This window comes from Leopardus geoffroyi, chromosome E2 (assembly GCF_018350155.1).
Source record: "Leopardus geoffroyi isolate Oge1 chromosome E2, O.geoffroyi_Oge1_pat1.0, whole genome shotgun sequence".
NCBI lineage: Eukaryota > Metazoa > Chordata > Mammalia > Carnivora > Felidae > Leopardus > Leopardus geoffroyi.
Genome location: NC_059335.1, coordinates 48,275,807 through 48,298,527, shown reverse-complemented (window position 1 = coordinate 48,298,527; position 22,721 = coordinate 48,275,807). Strand labels below are relative to the sequence as shown.

At 41.3% G+C, this 22,721-nt stretch overlaps 1 protein-coding gene across 16 annotated transcripts in view; it reads right to left on the bottom strand.

Moving 5' to 3' along the window:
• Positions 1 to 22,721, bottom strand: part of HYDIN (HYDIN axonemal central pair apparatus protein) — a 430,150-nt gene that overhangs the window by 198,289 nt on the left and 209,140 nt on the right. For all 16 annotated transcript variants that reach the window (XR_006702763.1, XR_006702764.1, XR_006702765.1 and 13 more), the window contains 6 exons: positions 21,861 to 21,928; positions 16,325 to 16,560; positions 13,610 to 13,710; positions 10,832 to 10,967; positions 7,844 to 8,008; positions 5,359 to 5,511 (listed from right to left, as the gene is read on the bottom strand). Coding sequence is in view for 13 of the 16 variants with exons in the window: in XM_045443449.1 (XP_045299405.1) it covers positions 5,359 to 5,511; positions 7,844 to 8,008; positions 10,832 to 10,967; positions 13,610 to 13,710; positions 16,325 to 16,560; positions 21,861 to 21,928 (859 nt within the window). In the remaining 3 variants the exon portion in view is untranslated. The remainder of the gene's footprint in view (positions 1 to 5,358; positions 5,512 to 7,843; positions 8,009 to 10,831; positions 10,968 to 13,609; positions 13,711 to 16,324; positions 16,561 to 21,860; positions 21,929 to 22,721) is intronic.

Sequence of the window (22,721 nt, the reverse complement as noted above, 5' to 3'; positions counted from 1 at the left end):
CATAATTCAACAGAGTTCCTATACATGGTTAACATCTAATTAGAAGGTACCATTCACAGGAAGAAACTCAGAAGAGATGACAAAGGATGAATAAGCCTTTACTAAAGGACATAAAAGGAACCCTAATAGATATCCAGACTAATTATAGCAGTATAGCTCTAGTGTTCATTTTATAGTCATGCAAATTTGGACAACTTATTCATCATCCCTGTGCCTCATACCCATGCAGTCAAGTCCTTGAGATTATATAAAATAATACACATGAAAAACTTAGAACAGTACTTGGTACATAATAATGTTAGCTATTACTGTTATCATTAAGCTCCACCATTTAAGACACCAGGGATATTGAATCGGGGGTAGATAAATGGAATACAACAAAAAGCTATTTAAAAGCTGAGAAAAAGCTCATTCTCTCTTCTCTTCACACACACATTAGGGGATATGGTATCTTTTTTTTAAGTTTATTTATTTATTTTGAGAGAGAGCCAGAGGGAGAGGGAGAGAGAGATCCCAAGTAGGCTCTGCACTGAAAGCACGGAACCCAATGTGGGGCTCAATCTCATGAACCACGAGATCATGACTTGAGCTGAATACAAGAGTTGGATGCTCAACCGACTGAGTCACCCAGGCGCCCCTGGGGTGTGATATCTTAATAATCATCTATCAAAAAGCCTTGGACAATTAGTCTGTCCATTAGAAATCTCTCTAGCACTAATTCCCTACTACATTAAGTTCCCCAAAGGAGGACGAAATTCTAGATCCATTATGACCTTCAGGTATTTCAGGATGGTGTAGTATATAAGGTATATCTATAGATTTTAACAAACCAGTTGTCACAAGTTAAAAATAAGATCCCCAGGGATACCTGGGTGGCTCAGTTGGTTGAGCAGCTGACTCTTGATTTCAGTTCAAGTCATGATCCCAGGGTCGTGGGATTGAACCCTGTGTTGGCTCTGTGCTGAGTGTGGAGCCTGCTTGAGATGCTCTCTCTCTCTCTCTCTCTCTCTCTCTCTCTCTCTCTCTCTCTCCCTCTGCCCTTCTCCCCAGCTTGTGCATGCTCGCTCAGTCTATCTCTCTCAAAACAAACAAACAAACAAACAAACAAACAAACAAACAAACAGATAAACAAACAAGCTCTCCAGAATGGCTACAATTCCACTATGTCCTAAAATGGACAGGGTCCAGCACCAACAGTCTCACTGGATATGAAATACCTGCCAATCTCCTTCTGAGTTTTTCTATTTATTTTGCTAAAATAGGTTATAATTTTGTATGTAAACTCTTCTAAGAGCTATGGTAGTGAAGAACTTCTACACACATTTACATATGTGAACTGAATATTTTGCCACTTAGATGTTTTTTATGCCAATTTATTTAACCTGTCTGTGCCTCTGTTTCTACCTCCTTAAAATGGGCACTATAACATATTTCTCTCAGAGAGTTATGATAAGTGAAATACTGAACATAAAGTGGCAAATAGAACAAAATAAACATTAGTTATAATTAATTCCATCATACCATCATCATCATATGTCCAAGCCTGCTGCTAGGTGCTAGGAATTCAAAGCGGAGACCCTTGTCATTTGCAGGAGACAAACAAGGAGCACACAAACAAGGAAATATAGAAAGGGCATCCCTACTTAAACAAGGGAATACCCCAATGGCTTAGGGTCTGAAGGAGATGTGAAAGCCCAAAGATTCCCGGGATGCTGTATCACCGTGAATGGCTCTGGCAAGTGACCAACAAAATAAATGTTTAAAAGGAACCATGCTTGACTCAGGCATCAGAATTCTTGTTTCCTGGATCCTAGAAACTCTAAAGGTCTAACTAAAATGGTCTCTTCCAGAGATCACAGAGGCAGAAGGACCCCGTGAAATGCTTTAGCACCAGCTGAATCCCAAGGTGTCACTAACATCTGTATGCAAGTTCTCAAGTTAACAGTTCCCCTAGGTTGAACGGGTTCCAAATGTTTCCAGATAAGTGCTGAGCAAAGCGCTTTCTCTGTCTAGCAAGGGGCACCCATGCAAAGAAGGACTCTCTACCTTCTAGCCCAGGGCTGAGGTCCTATCATATTCTTGCCCTCTTTTGTGCTGTCACCCAAGGAGCGCTGTGTGTATGAGCCGAGCCCATACACTCTTGCCCAAACAGCCTTCCTCTGCTCTGCTCTCACATTCTGATGTTTTTTAACCCTCCAAACTGGAGGTGACTTACTCTGTTGTTTTGAGACCTTCAGCTTAAATCCAAATAAATCAGCCACGGGGAACCTTTAGGGGAGTCTGGTATTTCCGGCATTCCAGAGCAAAGGAGACTTACTGCTCCAGGTCACAGAACAGTCTGCTTTTACTGATCAACTTTTTTGTTTTGTTTTTTTATACTTTACTGAAACAGAAAAAATAAAATCTTCACTGTCTTCACTCCCTATTATACTAAGAAATTTCAGGCTTTTTAATCATTTTTTTGGTACAGCATTTCTTTCTCCTTTTTTGTTAAATGTTTGTTTGTTTGTTTGTTTATTTATTTATTTATTTATTTATTTATTTATTTATTTATTTTGAGAGAGAGAGAACAAGAGAGAGGGCAAGAGAGTGGGGAAGGGGCAGAGAGAGAGGGAGAAAGAATCTCAAGCAGGCTCCATTCTGTTAGCGCAGAGCCCGAAGCAGGGCTTGATCTCACAAAGTGTGAGATCACGAACTGAGCCGAAGTCAAGAAGTCAAGAGCCAGATGCTCGACCGACTGAGGTGCCCCCAGCATTTATTTCTGAGAAATTCAAGATCAATCTAAGTGTCGTTTATCTTCCCAACAGAACGGTGAAGGTGGCCTTCCAGCTTCCCATCCCCTGACCCTCCAGCTGATAACAAGCATGCTTCTTGTCCAGGGAGAAGCTAATCACAGGGGTTGCCGAGATGTGCAGGCCACGCACAAGGCTGAGTGTGACAGAGGCTCAAGGCTGAGGTTAAGTGGGTGCAGCATGTGGTGAGAGCTGACATTCACCATTCACTGACAGCCAAAAGAGGAGAGATGATGACCCCTCCTGTCAGGGCATCCAGCAGGAAAAGAGAACTTTCAGACCTGAATTCATAGTAATAACAGAAGAAATGAAGAATGTGCCGTTGCCCTGCTTTTTTCTGAGTGAGAAACTAAACGCAACAAATATGTGACCACCGCTAACCTGGGTACTGAGCTCTAGGCTTAGATGGAGAAAAAACAACTATTAATTGAAACTTTTCCTAATGCCTGGGAATTTCTGTGAGAATGAATTTGCAGTTTCAGTACTGTACATCAAGTTGAAATTTCTTCCCACTGTAGTTAACTTTCAAGTTAGTGTCATTCAATTCCTATAATATTAACACATATAGTGTTTATTGACTAGGATATCCCTCAAAACTCCAGCTGAAATATGAAAGGAGTTTAATCTTCACCCATGAGAATTACAGTTGAAGTACCTCTATGCTGCAAGGACAACCAACTCAATAAACACCAGTTTTCCAGAAAAGGATTGCAGGAAAAGCACATTCTACAGCAGACCACTAATATCACACGTTTGGCTCCTTGGAACTAGAGCTGGCTGTTTTAAGATGATATTAAAGAATCAAAAGATGGAATCATGAAGCCTTCGTGGAACAGAAAGACTCTCATTTTAACAACCAGCTGGGTCATTCAATATGTAAAGTATATTAGTAAAAAACAACAGAACCTTGATGTGTTTTTTTGGTTCTTAAAATGTATCTAAGGGTAACATAAAAAGTGAAATCTGGAGTTATCTGAAAATGAGCAGGTCGGTGGTTGCTCCACTGGTACCTAAGCGTTCTTGTCGTCTCTGTCCTTTTTCAGCTTCTGTAATCTGCCAGCACCCTCCTGAGCCACCTCTCATTGTCCTTGACAACTCGGCTGCCTTTCTGTCTCTCCACTGTGAACCCTGCATGTACACAACTACACGGAGAGCAGCATTTTCTGGGCAACACCCCATGTTTTCCAGCAAGCACATCAACTAACTCACTGGATAAAGACTAGCAAAGAGGTCTTTTGTGTAGGTTTTTAAAGTATCATTAAACATTATTCTCCACACAAGAACCATAAGGCACTGGGACAAGCGTGGAGTTGTGTCCGAACCTCAGGCTAATAAGAGCAGTGACTGCACAGGAAATGGCTGCCTTTATGAGGAGTAATGACAAATGATAATAAAAAGGAATAATGATCATGATAAATGAATGCTAATTGGGACCAATGACTGAGGAGCTGCCACATGTCAGCAGAAAACTGTGATCCTGTTCCTTCTAATAGTGACTTTGAGAAAATTAATAATTGATTTTTCAGAACTATCTGACACATGCTGAAACCAAGTGTTAGTGTTCATTCAAATGTCAATAATTTGGGGATAGGAGAAGGGCTGTGCTATTTAAAAATTTATATTTAAATCAAAAAATCTTCTAAAACCAAACATATTTTCAATTGCTGACTAGAAATCCCTACATTCTGCAAAAATTGGTATTATCTCTGTTAAAAAATGAGCTTATAGGAGGCTAGCAGATCTAAATATCATTATAAAATACAGAGACACAAGACAGACTCATTTCTAGGACTATTATATATCTATTTTTGTATTTATCTTTGTTTTGCTGTTTTCTTTAATTTCTACTTTCGGCGAATATTATCTTGCTGTATTTCAAACATCCTTATAAGCTATGTCAAAATACTGCTTTTTAAAAGGAAGAGAGAGGGGCGCCTGGGTGGCGCAGTCGGTTAAGCCTCCGACTTCAGCCAGGTCACGATCTCGTGGTCCGTGAGTTCGAGCCCCGTGTCGGGCTCTGGGCTGATGGCTGAGAGCCTGGAGCCTGCTTCTGATTCTGTGTCTCCCTCTCTCTCTGCCTCTGCCCCGTTCATGCTCTGTCTCTCTCTGTCTCAAAAATAAATAAACGTTGAAAAAAAAATTTAAAAAAAAAAATAAAAGGAAGAGAGAATAAGCATACTAACATATTTGTGGCCCCAAGTGTTCAAATTCAAGATAAAAAGGCATTTTCAGTTACAGAGACATTTAAAAGGTGTTTTCTGGAGGTGAAAGGCTAGGCTTAGGTACAGTTCAGTGAGAAGATCTTTGAAGCATCTTCCCAAAACTAGAGTAGATATATTGATTACCAAACTATATACATATTGTGTTTCTTAGTCAACAAAAGGATTATAATAAAGAGCAATTGGGGATGAAAATGACATAATTTAATGCAATTGAACCATATACATCTCTACTCCTGCTGATCCATTTCTTTCAAGGTCATTTTGCAAAAATAGGACCACTGCTTATAAGATAGAGGCAAAGCTGTAATTTCATCATATGATGGCCCAGCCATCTACTTACTCACCATGCGTGCCTGAAATAACGCGGGGATGAAGGACTGGTTAGATAGGTTGAGAATCCTCGAGGAGTCCTTCAGGACGTAGATATTGCCAAAATCAACTTGAGTGGGATGTACATAGATAACTGGGCCTTCTCCGATGCTCTTTAAGTGACATACCTGTGTTCCACACAAGAGAAGGAACATGAAGATAGCTGAAAACAGCTGGCTTCAAAGATCACTTGAAACAGAAGATTCTGGCCATCTCTTTTATAAAGAGCAGGGGCACAAAAGGGTGCTTATGAGATCTGTCATTCTTTATCCCTGTACTCTGTGGTCAGAGTGACCCAGAGATGGCCATGCTGGTCAGACCCGTGAATCCAGCCTGGAATTCCTCCCCAAGAACGATGATTGGCTTCCCTGGTCAGCCCAAGTCGTGCACTGTGGGGAAATGAGAAAAACGGTCCTCTACATGCCAGCCAGCACACCAGCCTCGAGAACACTCAGAGTGGGCTTAAGGACTGACACTTCAGAGTCAGAAGTGGCTGGATGGAGCCCCCATTCTATTGCTTACTAGTGGCACAACAGGACTGCCCAATGCACACAGCTGTGGAGGTTTGGGACTGAAATCCACCTTGCTCTGTTCCCCCAGCCCTGTGCCTTCATCCAGGCATTGTGTCTGCCTGAGGAAGGGGGCTTTCTTCTTTCATGAAGTGCCACCTGCTCAGCAAGCAACCTTTTCATGGGCTGCATCTGTGTAGGGAAGGTGGCTGGACCGGTGGCACCTTTTGGGTTGGGCTGACTCTGTGATGTTGCTTTCTAAGTCAGGTGGCTTATCTATGGCATCTTACGTGGAAGAGATAAAGCAGAATATATTCTCCTCTCTAAGCATTCAGAATGTCTAGGGATTCATTGCCTGTTGGGGAACCTCCTTCAAGATTCAAGATTCACCCTTTGATTCAGCCCAGGCAGCAGACAGCTTTCCGTGTCTCCTTCTTCCCACACTTGGAGAGAGGTCACCTCTCAAAGCTTCAGTAGGTTAATTTGAGCTATGAGTCCAGTCAATATACAGGAAAGATCCAGTGAGCAGTGACTGAAACCACTCTCAGAGTCCACATGCAGCAAGTGAGTGATAGTCAGCTTTGTACCAGGAACAACTGAGGGGGATGTTAAACACACAGATCTGCTCTCCCCTCAGAGATTCTGATTTAATAGGACTGGAAAGGGGCCAGGCATGTCTGTGTGTGTGAGAAACTCCTGATAGGAGTTTAAGAACAACTGCTATTGACAAGAAAATTCCATAAACATACATATATATATGTATATGTAATACCGTATATGTGTGTGTGTGTGCGTGTGTGTGTGTATATATATATATATATACATATACATATATATATATATATATACACACACACACACAAGGTATTATTCAGCCATAAAAAAGAATGAAATCTTACCATATGTGACAACATGGATGGATCTATTGCTGTAGACAAGAAAATTCCATATATATATATATATATATATATATATATATATATATATATATATAAAATACCATAAATGGAATACCATACATAGCCATAAAAAGGAATGCAATCTTGCCATTTGTGACAACATGGATGGATCTAGAGAGTATAATACTAAACAAAATAAGTCAGTCAAAGACAAATACTATACAATTTCATTCATATGTGGATTTAAGAAATAAAAAAAAACAAAGGGAAAAAAAAAGAGACAAACCAAAAAACAGACTCTTAACTATGGAGAAAAAACAGATGGTTACCAGAAGAGAGGTGGGGGGTGAGGGGAGAAATGGTGAAATAGGTGAAGGGATTAAGAGTGCACTTATGATGAGCATGGAGTAATATATAGATTTGTTGAATCACTGTATTGTACACCTGAAACTCATATGACACTATATGTTAACTATATTGGAATTAAAATTTTTTTAATGAAAAAAATGTTAAATAAAATAAAACTTTTTTTTTTTAATTTTTTTTTCAATGTTTTATTTATTTTTGGGACAGAGAGAGACAGAGCATGAACAGGGGAGTGTCAGAGAGAGAGGGAGACACAGAATCGGAAACAGGCTCCAGGCTCTGAGCCATCAACCCAGAGCCTGACGCGGGGCTCGAACTCACGGACCGCGAGATCGTGACCTGGCTGAAGTCGGACACTTAACCGACTGCGCCACCCAGGCGCCCCAAAATAAAACTTTTTTGAATAAAAAAATTATTTAATTGAACACATAAAAAGTAAATTGTAGAAAAATTTAAAAATAAATAAAATAGAATGAATAAGAAATTAAAAAGAACAAATGCTATAAAACAGCACTACTTCTCAATGGATCTGAAGATAAGTTCCCGAAGTAACACAACACTAGTACTTTGCCACTGCAGAGTGAAAATGTACAATTCTAGAATTGCGAGAAAGCAGAGGATATGCAGATATAGAATATGCAAGATATACGGCAATTTTAAACGTAAGTCTGAAAACTGGCTCTCACCATAGGGGGGTCCGGGCTCCCAAAGCTTGAGATGTAAACTATGGACCTATATTCCCCAGTGACTTGGGTCTCCAGGGCCAGAGGTATGTGAATGGTGCTGTGAGGGGGGATGACTCCACATGGGGTGGGACTGGAGAGTAACACGGCCGGCATGTCTTCATGTACCTGGTGGGAGAGACAAGCTGGAAGGATAAGCAAGCCCCTGGCAAGGCACAAAATAAACAGCATATTAGATTATTTTGAAACAGGTGTTGCCCCAAGTCCATGCAGGTTCTTTAGGAGGATGTCATCAGTCAGGCAAGTAAATGGGGATCAGCACCTCAATTCTGCTAAAGGGAAGCAGGGTGTGCAGAAGGCCCCAATCCAAAGTGCACAACCCAGCAAGATGCAGAAATTATCCACAGTGTGAATTAGTTCATGGGAACAGCTTCCCATGGCCAAATTCCTTCACCTGGCCCTCCACGTCCTCCACCACCTGGTCCCTTTACGCTCTGTCAACAGGGACCACCGGATTTTCCTGAACACATGATACTGCTTCCTACTTCCAACACTCTGGAATGCCCTCTCCCTTCAATGGACCTGCACATTTATCCTGAATACCCACAGGTATCCTTCGTACTCTAGAGTAAGGGTGTTTCCTCTGTCCCTAGGGGGCATCCTACCGTCCTTCTCCATAGCATGTACTATCTGTGTCCATCTGTTCCATGGGCTGTCAACTTCCTAGGGCATGACCTGGGCCTCTACTGGCGCGATTGCTGGCCCAACACATATGCTCACTACATGTTTTTTAAATGGCAAAATAGATAGGTGAATGAATGAATGTTATCCAGTGTTTACCAATATATGTCCTTTAGAACCTTGCTCTGCAGCATATTACTAGCTTTTTTTTTTTAATGTTTTTATTTTATTTTATTATTTTATTTTTGAGACAGAGAGAGACAGAGCATGAGCAGGGGAGGGGCAGAGAGAGAGGGAGGCACAGAATCTGAAGCAGGCTCCAGGCTCTGAGTTGTCAGCACAGACCCTGATGTGGGGCTCAAACTCATGGACTGTGAGATCGAGACGTGAACTGAAGTCGGACGCTTAACCCACTGAGCCACCCAGGCGCCCCTATATTACTCGCTTTTATGGAACAACAGCAACAAATAAAACTTTAGCTGGATGGGGGTGCTTGGGTGACTCAGTCGGTTGAGCATCTGACTCTTGATTTCAGCTCTGGTCACAATCTCATGGTCTGTGAGATCGAGCCCCATGTCAGTCTCTATGCTAGCAGCCAGAAGCCTGCTTGGGATTCTTCTTCTCTGTCCCTCCCCGCTCACGTGTGTGGCTCTCTCTCTCTCTCTCAAAAATAAATAAATAAACATTTAAAAAAAATCTCATGACCAAATAAGTTTGGGTAATTCTGGGAAACCTTAGCTGTTGGAGAAAGAACATACAGATTTCACCTGTCCAGGGACCCCCATGGTCTTCGTACACCTGGGCTGGCCTAACATGGCCTAATCTAACACATCTTGCCTATGTAGCAATGCTCTGCCCAGCCTTACTGGAACCTGAAGCAAAAGGGAAAATCAGCTGATTCTGCCTTTATCTATTATCTTGATTTTTTTATGAACTATTTTGCATTAATTTTGATTTTTAAAATGTGACATGAAAATATGATTTATCTTGATTCCTGAGTTTTTTGCCTCCCCCCGCCAACCAAATTCTGTGCTCATGGCAAGTGCCTCACCCGTTTCCAAGCCCACCTGTGCAGAAAAAGCTTCCTCATTACCCCAGATGTAAGTAAACTGTGCTCTAAGTTCTTGAGATGATCATACAATACTCAAGGCTAGCCTGTTCCATTGTTGATCGTCTAAAAGTTAGAAATGTTGTCTCCCATCAGCCCAACCCTTGGTTTCTGGTTTTGTCTCAGAGAAGCCCATACAATAGTTCTAATTTCCTCTTCTATATAATAGCCCTTTGAAGGGAAGGGTGGCTATTTCATCCTAGTTAAGGCTTTCCTGTTCCCAATTAAACACTGTGCTCCTCATATAACTTGGATTTCCAGATGATGTTGATTGCCATTCTGGTTACTTCCCATGTGATTTTTTTTTCTCATGTTTCCACTAAAAAAATACAGTGTCAATATCTGAAGACAAAACCTGGCGCTGCCTTGAGCAGTAGCTATCTCCTTCCTTTAGCTGATCACAGTGTTTCTCTTATACAGCCTAACCCGCCTTGGTTCCGAGGCCCCCATACTGGTCTTTGAACACATTTTGAAACTGTAGTCAAATAAAACCCCCATCTGACTTGTTTTTGGGATTTTTTTTTTTTTGGCATGAATTTTTATTAGAGTACTGTCCTTATAGAACAATAGAGTTTTAAACCCAAATGCATTCTTGGTAAATTGCATCCTATTAGTGACCTTCCATTACTTTAGTCTATGCAGATCTTTTTGACTCTTTAACCCCTATGTGCTTAATTGCTCAGTGCCCCACCTAGCTGGGTGTAGTGGCATGTGGACAGATCCATTCATAAAACATTAGAAGGCAACTTCATTTTTTCTTTTTGTAGCGTCTCTAGCCTTCTAGTTCAACAAGTCCATTTATAAATACTGCATTACTGTACTTTAGCGATGCTGTTAAAGTCACAGCCATAGCCATAAATGAAAACTCTTAGCTCTGCCTCATTTCCCACGACTGATTAATTCATAGGCAATTATTTGTAGGTGAAACTTCTGCATGTTGGCTTAATTGACCCTTGCCTTTCTTTATCAAAGGCAATTTCCCTGGGAAATTAAGAACTGTTTACACCTGCAGCTGCTTGATCATGCAGGTGGCAATCCAGCTGTGGCTTTATGACCCCATGCCCGTTTTATCCCAGGGTTCAAAATCAGAATTACAGAAGGTCATGTGTTCAGGAATATGGCTCTTTAGAAGGGTTTCTCTTTCTCATTGAGGGAATCTAACTGAAGAAAAATCAACACTGAAAAAGGATAAAGTAAGTCACCTGGGGTAGAACCTCATAGCATCCTGGGAGGTCATCGTGATTGACAAGCTGGACCGTTTTCTCATAGGGGTACTTCAGGAAGCAGCGCCCAAAGTCCACCTCTGTGTTCACCATGTGGAGGGTAGGTACAATACACCTGCTCAAAGGAAAGACCCATAAAAGAATTCAAAAGGATAGAGAGCTTGTTTACAGATGGAGAATGCAGAGTCCCAAGTTAAATACATTTGTCACTGTCACATGGTTTTTCTCTAATAACTACATTAATCATTTTTAAATCTTCTCTCCTGTCATTCCTATCCCTTAGCCCCCAGTCACCGCTGTTTAATCAAAAAAGGGCTTGAAGCAAGACTCCTTAAACAGCGGTCTTCCATGAGTAATGACTAACATTTCCATTGTTTTTCATATTTGGCTTTCTTTTACCAAGGGGCTCCCACAGTGTAAGTTCCTTAGGGTAGTGGAACTGTTTCCAAGGCAAATAGGGCCAATGCTACCAGCATGGGGTCCTAACTAGCTGTGACACTCTGGACCAGTCAGAGTCCCCCAGGGACGAGCTACAGTTTGCACCATCTAAATTATGGTAATAATTCTAATTCCTAGGCAGAACAGCTGTCTTGGATCAGGCTTGGGCAGCTGCTCAACCCAGAAATGGCACCGTGACAATGGTGCTCAACGCGAAGGTGGGTGTGGTAGGGGAGGGGAGGCAGAGTGGGGTGCAGGGGAGGAGGAGTTGAAGCCCTGTGTGTGCAGTTGGTCTATCATGAGATTATCTGTGTTTCATTTTGTGTCTACATCTCAAAGTCTTCCCTGCCTTGCTGCACTGTCACAATATAGTGTCGTGGTGAGGAGCACTGGCGTCTGAATCAGAGCCAGGCTCAAAGAGTGACCTTAACAAATACAACCTTGAGCAAGTTGCTTTCCCTACCGGAGTTGCATTTTGCTCCTAGGTAAAATGAAGGCAATTCTAGGGATTGACATTAGCATAATTAACTCCGAGTGTTGTGGGAAATACAGGAGCTAACGTGAGAGAAGAGCACAGCACAGTGCCTACTGCACTGAGCAAGAGCTCAGTCAGAGATGATTAACCTGTGGTAGAGGGCACCGCGAGCTGTCACGGCTGGCTCTCTGCAAGTTCTGAAAGCAATTCTTTTGTTGAGGGTCTTCAAGCAGTTCCTACCGATTACACCAAAAATAATGACATGAAAGTGAGTCTTGTTAACCCAAAATTTGAGGTTTAGCACGGGACGAGTGTTCATTTTTAGCTAGAATGGAAGCTGTCAGTTGACCCGATGACTTGCATAAAGCTAACCCTTCACTACCTGAAACACGGTGGCTGATAGGACTTAGAGTATTTGACTTGGGTCACAGAGTACACATGGTAGGAAACTCATAGCCTTAAGAGGCTCTAACAGAGGACTAACAGAGCCTAACAGAGGACTCTATTGTTGTTGTTGTTGTTGTTTTCTTTAACTCAGGGTTTCCCATTGACAGCTGCAGGGAAAGGGGGCTGAAAAGGGGAAAGTATCAGAATCAACCCACCCAGAAAAGAAATGCAAGCCTAGACAAAAAAGCTAAACCTCTGTATAGAAAGGACCAGAGAAAGAGCTTTTGCTGTTTTCAAACACGCAAAACAATTAGTTAGGTCTTTGGAAGGACTAAGTAGACCATGGCAAGGCCTTGACCTTCAAGTTCTTTCTGATACATCTGAAATTCATGAGACCTAAACTCTAGGGATGGATATGTTATCAGGCTTTTATTAAGTAATTTTCTCAATTTCATTTAGATGGCATTTTCATACAAACCCTCTAAAGCCCCAGACCTGGACACCTGTTTGCTTTGGCAAGAGTGTGGCCCACGATTTTATTTATTTAATCAGGATCACTGTCATCATTAGCATCACACTCCACTCTTAGGAAGACCCCAACTTGGTCAAGGAGACACAATCAACAAATGGCAGAGCCAGGATCTTAACCTGACTTGAGAGTCCCCTGCTGCCTCTATTAAAATGGAGAGAAGGTGGGTATGGTGCTGAGGAGTTTATGTTGTTAGAGAGCCTCATTCGGGAGGCCTGCTTGCAGCCTGCATTGAAGTCATAGTAAGTGTCCTGGTGCAGAACTGTCTTGCTAAATGGACCTTCCACTGCAGGCCTGTGAGCACCACTCTTTCTGGGCATAACCCTGGAGTACTATATTTAAAGATAAAAATTACAAAAACAGCAACTTATGGGGTGCCTGGATGGCTCAGTCCTTCAAGTGTCCAACTTCGGCTCAGGTCATGATCTCAGGTCAAGCCCCACGTCAGGCTCTGTGCTGAAGCTCAGAGCCTGGAGCCTGCTTCAGATTCTGTCTCCCTCTCTCTCTCTGCTCCTCCCCTGCTCACGCTATGCCTCTCTCTCTCAAAAATAAAATAAACATTAAAAAAACGTAAAGAAAAACAGCAACTGTTCACCTCTTCCTGGCAGAACCCTTTCAGTTACATACATGGAAAGTCAGACCATTAGGGAGCACTATTATTCTTAATGCTGCAAAACGCACACACACACACACACACACACACACACACACACACATCCCTTTTCTTATCTGCACCAGAGGTGTGTGCTTGCTGTTTTAAAGCTTTATCATTTGAATATCAGATTCCATATCAGATTTGCTTTCCCAGGAAAGCAGAACAAATGCAGTGAGAACTGGTTGCAGGCATGCTGCCTCTGTGAGAGGCAGCCATTGCCGGCTGGCGGCTCAGGGGAGACGCAGGAGGAGAGAAAGCAGGTGAGTGTGATACCTGGCTGTGATTAGGAGCGCCAGCACTTCTTCCCCGATGCCCTCCACGTCCACCACCAGGGCCAGCTCATATTTCTTCACGGTGTTGGAGCATAAGGTCACCTGGAAAGATAAAGGTGAAAAGCCGCTCTTCCACAAGGCCGGCCCTCCCTCTGTGCAGCGGAGAAAGGAGCCAGGGGAGGACAGCACTGATGAGGACGGCTTCTGAGTACTTTTCATGGGGTGTTTGGCGTTTTACATTTTCAGTTGAACAAGTTACATTTTGGGGTCAGGGCATGCTGAGTTTTTTCAAAGGCGAGGTTAGAAACCAAATGGCTTTTAGTACAATAGGTTTGCTCATTTCTGAGAAGACTGTATCAAAGAAGTCATATACCTGCATAAGGGGAAAAAAATGACCCTGAAAGATAAGCCATAACAAGCAAACTTTCATTACTCAATTTAAATTGTTCTCTATGCCTCCTGGCTATAGAAATTACAAAAATTCAACACTCCAATAAAACACTACAGCTAAGTTTCTCTTACAGCAAAATAAATGAACATGAAACCATGTCAGTTCCAGAAAAGGGCCTAAGAAATCAACTAGTCTTTTTTTTTTTTTTTTAATCAAAATCTTGTCTCCCCACTGTCCACCATATTCATTATTAGAACAGAAAATGGGAAGCTCCAAAGAAAGGTCTATTCAAGGACAGTATGTGCCCAGTATATTCTATCCTCTGATTTTTATTTATTATTGTGAAATATTACATTTAGCTGTTGAGGTCCTGTCACAGTTTTTAATTGCTTAAAAATGATTTGTAGTGGAAGAGATACTTGTAAGTCTAGAGAACAGCTTCTAGCATAGGTGAAAGCTTTTCTGTACATAAATTATGTATGAAGGACTAATTAAAGAATTTTTTTTTTGGTTGCAAAGGGAATCACTGGATGCAAATTTGAGTCCACACAGACATGGTTGATGTAGTTCAGGAGTGAAAATTGAAGCTTGGGGAAAGCTTTTCCAAATCTGAAGGGAAAATAAAGTGAAGGTGGAGCCACTGATTTGGAAAGAAAATTTGTCAGATGTGGAGAGAAGCAGTTGGCCCAGCATGCAGAGGTTCCTGGAGTGACTCTAACCCCTGTTCCTGTCTCTGAGCTCTGGTTAGAAGGCAGAGCAAGTGGCTCTCACAGAAGGCTGCTAGGCAGGTGCTATGTCTTCGCAAACCTTCCTGTGCGATGTGTGAGAGGGAAAAAAGGAAAGGTGGGTGATGTGTAGGCTGAGCATGAAGTAAAAAATAAATTCTTTGCAACAGCACTTCTTCCTGGGAAAGCCACAGTGAGCAACTGCCATGATCTGAAAGGTTGTGTCCCACCCCCCAAATTCATTTGTTGAAATCCTAACCCCCAGTGTGGTGGGAATTAGGAGGTGGGGCCACTGGGGGTGATTAGGTCATGCGGGTGGAGCTCTCATGAACAGGATGAGGACCCTAATGAGAAAGACCCCACAGCTCCTCTCCGCATGTGAGAACATAAGTCAGCAGGCCGCCCCTCACCAGAACTCTACATGTGTCACCCTGATTTTAGACTTCCAGCCTCCAAACCGTGAGAAATAAATTTCTGTTGTTTATAAACCACCCAGTCTCAAGTATTTGGGGTTTTTTTTAAACATTTTTTGTTAAGTAGGCTCCATGCCCAGCATGGAGCCCAATGCGGGGCTTGAACTCACAACCCTGAGATCAAGACCTGAACTGAGATCAAGAGTCAGACACTTAACCCCCGGAGCCACCCAGGTGCCCCTCAAGCATTTGTAATAGCAGCCCAAATGGACTAAGACTGGGAACCTGAGAAGTGACAATGATATGTGATATAAGCCTCATTGGGCCCACGGAGATGCCCTTGGGAGAGCCAAAGACTCCCAGAAAAGATTTAGGATGAGCGGCTTCACGGTGAGATATTATGAAACATTTAAAGCAAATGTGGGGCCTAAAACCATACCTGAATTAAATATTCAAAGGTCATGACTAAAGAGAAAATTGCCAACCTTCGCCATGGAAGTCTTCTCTTTTTTCTTTCCCAGAAAAGATAAAATCATTTCAACTTAGCAGCCTTCAGTAATGCTAGACCTAACTGTTTGGAGGAGCAAAAGTAGGTGAAGGAAGACAGTAAAATCCTTCTCAGTGAGCTGTGAAATAATTCTGCTGGTGGCTCTGCTAGGCCATGCCCAGAGCATCACACTGTGGGCCTAAATATAAAGCACTGTTAGGGATATCACATCTACATTCACCGTGAAGCCCAGATTTGTATTAAAAATCTGAATAAACTGGGTATCATCCGTGGCACAAATACGGACATTGATTGGTATAAACAATTAGATTCTGAAGGAAAGGAGCACCTAATTATCAGTGAGTTCTTAAATCTTTTTACATCTGTATTGATGAGTGTACTATCTACGCAGAGCAGGGGTTTCACTGGATTTCTCTAGAATCCACAGTTTTGGTGAAGGCAATGCCTCTGGATTGATGGAAATTCACGGGAGCAGTGTCAGTTCTTGTGCCCAATATATTTGTATCTGGTTTCTTTTGCCTCCGTGGTTTATTTCCTTATAGGCCCACTTTTCCACGTGAATTAGAGGCACTCCCTCCCACTGACAACGGACGTATAAAGCAAATCCTAGCTGTGATCCTAGTAACTATCTGAAAGCGTGGCTGCCTGGGAGTATGTGTTGGGAGGCTGTGCACTTTACCCTGATAGCAGCAAATCCTTGGGGGCGAATGGTGCCACTACTAGGAGTGATGGTGAATTCTTTTGGTTTCGTTATGGGTCTTTCGTCCTTGTTCCAAAACGGTCTTTTGTTGTCTGAATACTGCTCACAACTTGAAATGCTTTTATGGCCATCGCCATCTCCAGGGACGCGCAGTTTGAAGGTCATGGGGACTAAGGAGGTATTATTGAGGGAACATATCAAGGTATGAGGGAAACCTGGAAAACAAAATGTAAGGTGAGATATCAAAGCCCCACTATAGCCTCCCTTGAAACTTCAACCTCTGCTAGTATTGCCAAACCACTTAAATGAACTGCCTGTGCAATTCATCACCACTTGCTTAACTCCACCTCTCCCTGATATTGTCCTCAATTGTACCGTCAGTGAATGCATTTCATTCATTCATTCATTCAGTCAGTGAATACTTATATACGCATACTATGTAGCAACTATAGACATAAAACAAATCACTTGATGTTCATCCAGGTCCCTCTCAAGAAGCAGCATCTATTATTATCTGTTTGGTGAGTAGTTCTCCAGAAGTATGCTTTGCATTTAATTTTTACACAGAATACAGATTTTTTTAAAAAATTGAATCATGTTTGCTCTTTTTATCTGCCAACGTGTGAAAGGAGAAGCCTGTGTGGTTTCCCCTGCTGTGTGACCCAGAGCCCGCCAAGATATTATATAACTCCTCCTGGACCTGTCTGAGGCTCATGCTCCCAGGGTCGATGACACAAAATCAAATAATAGCATCTCCTGAGAGAAACTTTACAATCTGCTTTTGAGCCAGCCAGAGACTAACACACCGGCTTTTACCTCCCTTAGACAAAGCTACTTTTTCACATTAAATCCAGCCTTCCTACGTTCAGTTCAGTGAGACTCCTGTTCCTTTTCTAAGAGATGTGGATCCTCCTTGCCTGGCAGGCAATAAACTGAGCTCTGATTTTGGATTCCCGAGGTGGCCACTCTATCTGCATATTTCTATGGGATGCAAACACTATTCTTTCTACCTGGAGCCCTAATGCAGTAAAACACAATTGGTCTCTGCTAGTTACTACATTACTGCAGGGGATATTTTGGACTGATCTATTTGTCTCCCCATTTCTGAGCCTTTGTCTACACATTAGGACTGTTGGAGGAAACGCATTTATATCTCCTTTGTGATACTACCTGCCAATCTACTTGGAAGAGATCTCTTCCGGAAAAAGAATTGCCTGCTTAAATGTACCTGAAGGACTTTCTTGGAAATTCCAGAGGAGCTGCTAGAAAGTCCATCTAATAATCATGTATTGCTGCATTCAGCTTTCTAGAACTTTCCCAGCAAAGACTACTGAAACTGTAGATCCCTCACCCTTGTTTATTTTTACTTGACCATTTATGGGATCAGCACTCTTCTAATGTATAGGCTACGCTGGAAGTGGTTTGTATAAAGATTCAGATGGGTCCTTCCAAACCATTGCTCAGACCATTTCCCTGAAGCTAGAAGGTTTTTTGAGAATAAAGCCAACTATAGCCTCCTAACTAGAACAATTCCTTGTACAATGACCTGTAAACCCCATATCGCTTGCTAAAAAGCCTAAAGAAAGTGGTATTCTTTTGTTAAAGACTGAAGGGTCATTAATAATACACAAGTGTTACTCCTAGCTTTCTGCTTGCACCAAATCCTAATACTATTGGGTTTAGGCTTCCCTCATGCTTTCAATGATCTCTTCTGCTAACCTTTCTCAGATCTTTCTATAATCATTATAATTAAGATTGTAAGGGACAGGGGAATGTGGGTGGCTCAGTCAGTTAAGCGTCCACCTCTCGACTTTGGCTCAGGTCATGATCTCACGGTTCATGAGATCGAGCCCTGCATCAGGCTCTGAGCTGACAGTGAGGCTTCTGCTTGGGATTCTGTCTCCCTCTCTCTCTGCCCTTCCCCTGCATGTTCTCTATCTCTCTCTCAAAATAAATAAAAACAAACTTAAAAAAAAGGTTGTAAGGGATAATTACGATTAATTGTCCCTGGGCCCCCACTTTACAACCTCCTAAAATCAATTTAAATATTTCTTCTTGAGTGAAATATTGCCTGTTCGTACCTGGGCCATGGAAGACAACTATGGTGATTTTTAAAAAATGTTTATGGCCCTTAAACCCTAACTCCTCTGGCCAAATTATCCAATGGTCAGGTCCACTGAATGCCTGGAGTCTTCCAAACTCCCTACTCTCATTCACATATTCCTGTACCTCTCAAAAAACAGTGAGTTTGCAAATACTTACACTCTGCCCTTTTGGTCTATAATCTGGCATCTCAGTTGTTACCTGGTCCATTGTATTCTTTGATGAATCTGAGGACTTATCAAAGCTTCACTGCTCTTTCAGAGATCATCACCACCTATATTCTAGAATCTGACTCTTTCACCCTTCTAGCTTCCATCAACCTAATTATTCGATACGTCATCCAACATCCAATCCTACCATCAAAATATTTATAGCCATACTTTAAACATTTCAGATACCAAACAACAGTACTATTACCTCTCGTCTACTTTAGGGTATTTATAGTAATCTAACACCATCAATCCCAATAGGCCCTGATGCCTAATCTAGATCTGCATCTCTAAGCAAATAAAGGCTATGTCTCCCACACTAACCTATAACAGACACCTCTTCAAGAACGTGTCTTTTTGCCAAGATGGGGACAGTATCACCAACTTTAACAATATGTCTGTCATTCTGAAATAACTAAAAAAAATTCCTTCAATTCCTGACTTATTCCTGTAACCATTAATTTCTCTTGCATTTCGAACTATCGAACTATCGAAAGACCTACTGGTGTTTCATTCCTGAGCCAATCACATGCTTACTTTTGTCTGCCTCATCAAAGCCGTATTTGCACATGTGAGGTAATAATTAGGAAGTTGCCAATAAATAACTCTTCAATGTACCATGTTTCTTTGTGACAGGAGGCCTATCTTCCTGGAGAAATAAATAATGACACTTTGGGTAGGAGTCATGAAAGAACTCTAGTACCAACTTTAGGACTTAAAAATATTATCATCAAATAATTCTAAAACTGTATCACAAAATGGTTCCTAACTTTGGCTGATACATTGCAGAATCCAGAAGCACAGCGAAGTAGCCTGAATTGACTGACCCAAGTGGTTTTGAAAATGAAATAGCCCTAGATTTCCTGTTGGCAAGCAAAAAGGTATGTTTTTCATTAATATTTCCTGCCACACCACAGGGAAGATTAAGGAATCCATATCCAAACTAAAAGAAATGTAACTTGAATTTTGAAGGTGGACTTAAGCAGGATAAGTTTTTATGTCTCAGACCTGGGGACTGTTGGGTCATGGCTCTGTAGTGTCTTCCCACTCTTATCTAACTGCGTTATTGCCAAATGGTTCAGTAAGATATTGTACAACAAAAGAAAAATAAACTTTTTGTAATTTTCATCTAAGCTAGTTACCAAAACTTCTAGCTGGACCAACTATGAGAAACAACTGTTGATTATTTTCTCTATAGCTCAAGGAAACAATGAATAAATTACCCAATAATGGCTTTTCCTATATACGTAGGGATAAGAGAGGGCCAAATGGAAGATGTTAATGGGGAAAAAACCTACCTAGCTTTGGAGCATGCATAAATGGTTTTATCTACTGTGTTACCCAGAGCTTGCCAATATCAAATACAGCATTTTGAACACCTCCTGTTTGCCATATTTCACTGAAATGTACCATTAGGGGCCTTGATGCTTTTAAATGTTTGGATTCTAGATAAAAGTGTTCCAGGTATTCTCAGGGCTCAAAAACTGGCTTATCGTTGGTACAGTATTTACATTAACCTTTCAATAGGGCAGATTCTAGATAATGAATCAGTATGATATTTCTTGGAGTGACTGATTTGAGGTTTTTATTTGGATTATTTTTTCTCCCTCCAGGGCAATATGATACAGGGCATATCTTCCAAATGTTCTGTGTTGGAGCTCATATTTAAATGCCTGTGAGGGTATGTTGCTGTCACGCATCAGTTGCCCAGAACTCTCTGTGAACTCAGTTGAGCTGATTGGAGGGTAACTGCATAGGTCTTTGGGTAATTCACCTCTCACTGCATATTAGTCACGGTTTCCCTTGAGAGAGTATGCCTCTCTCAGTTGGCCAACAGACAATTTTCAAATTGTAGGTCACTTTTACTTTCCTTCGAAAACTCTATCACTCAAACATGCACTACAAATTTCTAAAAATTCCTCTAGCCATTCTCATATTCTATGGTAAGAAACAGACATTCAACTCCATTGATATGGATTTTCCTGTATTTAGGAAATGTTAAATGTTAAAGCAATGGATAAAAACATTATTAATCAGCTTTTTGCAAAGAAAGGATATTTTTTGTAAAGAAAAAATTTTCCCCAAGTAGATGGCCCTACTTGAAGCAAAAGAACTGAAAGTCAAAATGGGAGGCAACTGAGAAAAATGGAAAGGATTATGGACTATGGATTCAGGCTAGGGTTTCTCAGTGTTTCCTAAATTATTATCACCTCCTAAAAAGAACCACTGTGATTAATTAATTTTCAGTGAAATCAATCAATTAAATATAATTTAAATTAGATTAATTTCTCCCTAATGAGAAAAATTAAATACTAAGGAACAAGATTCTATTGGGTAGGGTTGAACTTTGGAGGACCACAAATGTGGGTTAGATCTACACTCTTCAACCCCAAACAAACAATTTTTGACCCTTTGGGGGTAAAATCATCCCTGTTGACAGTGTATGATTTAGAGAGAGCTCAAGTGAAATACTCATTCTGCCACTGCTATATGACCATGGGAAGTTATTTAACTGTTCGAATGATCAGTTCTTCCAGCTCCGAAAGGGGAATCTTAAATAGTATCTCCCCAAAGGATTTAAAGGGTTAAATGCAGGACTGAATGTGATTCACTTAGCAAAGATTAGAATATAAGACAGAACCAATAAATGGAAACTTTTACTGCTAATGCCACCACTGCTGTTACCATTGTTATTATTTGGAAAGGTGGGGACACGAGGAAATGACTCAGGGGAAGTAACTGAGCAAGAAGACAACACAAAAATATAGAAGTCTTCAGCTTGGAGTGATAGGACACCTGAGTCAAACCACCACTGAATTCACTTGAAACTTGAAGCATCTCTGTGAAGAGGCTGTTGTGTAGACATACTGGCAAATCAGAAACTGCATATAAAATGGAGTGTTCAGAACATTCAGATAGCAGTGTGAAGTTTAAGGCTTTCTATTGTTCCACTGCTGAATGAGCAAGGACAACCATGGCCTGACAGCTATTAGTGCCCAGGACACAGTTATAACTTTCACATAGAAACTAGGAAATGGCACTGAAATGTCACTGCTGCAGAGGAAGAAGAGAACAATTCTAGACTTTCTTGCTATTACTCATAAAAAATTGGCAAGAGAGCTTTTGTGTAAACTTTCCTCCTTCCATGTAGAGAGAGAGGCAATTCCACTCAATTTCTAATTTAATATGGAAAAATTACTCACCAAAGGAAACATCGCCAAAGTGCAGAGCAGGAACATTAAAGTGGAAGGTAGGTCCAATGACACAGCCTCTGGAAGTAGGAATACAAGTTGGGGGGAGTGGATAGAGAATGCAGTGAATTCAGTGTAACAGTCAGGAACTAGGAAGACAGTAAACATTAAACCCATAAACTGGCATTAAGTCAAGTACAGAATCTAGCACTTAAAGAAACCACAAGCTGATGGTCTTATCGCAGTGGTTCTTAGAATTCTTTTTCAAGACTCAAACCACTGGGTTTTAGCAAATGATGCTGCGATTAATTTATCACCAAATGCCCACCAATGAATGAGGCAGAGCAGACACATCACCAAACCAGTGACACAGAATATTAATATGGATAAGATACATATCACGAAAAGTTATTCTTAGACAAGAAACAAAAATTATAGCATTAAAATAATAAGCATTAAAAACTATCAATGGCACCAATATTCCTGGTCCCAACTTTTATAAAACTGTTTTTCCAATTCCTACCACCAACTAGTTGTGATCTTGGCCAGTCACATTACCCCCAAAGCCCCCAGTTTCTTTTCCTCCTGTATAAAAGAAAAGACTGAAATCTGGTATAGGTGACCTTGAAGGACCTTTGCTGTAAATGTTGGTTCATTTCTCTCTCAGTGCAAGGCCTCATGATCTTGGAGTGATTCTCTAGCTTAAAGTAAATAGTAGAGAGATTCTACAGTTTCTAGTTTACTTCAGCTGCAGTAATGGTCCCCAATAGCATAATGGTCCCCAATGATGTCTATGTGCTATTCCTCAGAATGTGTGGATATGTTAGATTACATGATGAAGGGGAATTAAGGTTGCAGAAGAAATTAAGGTTC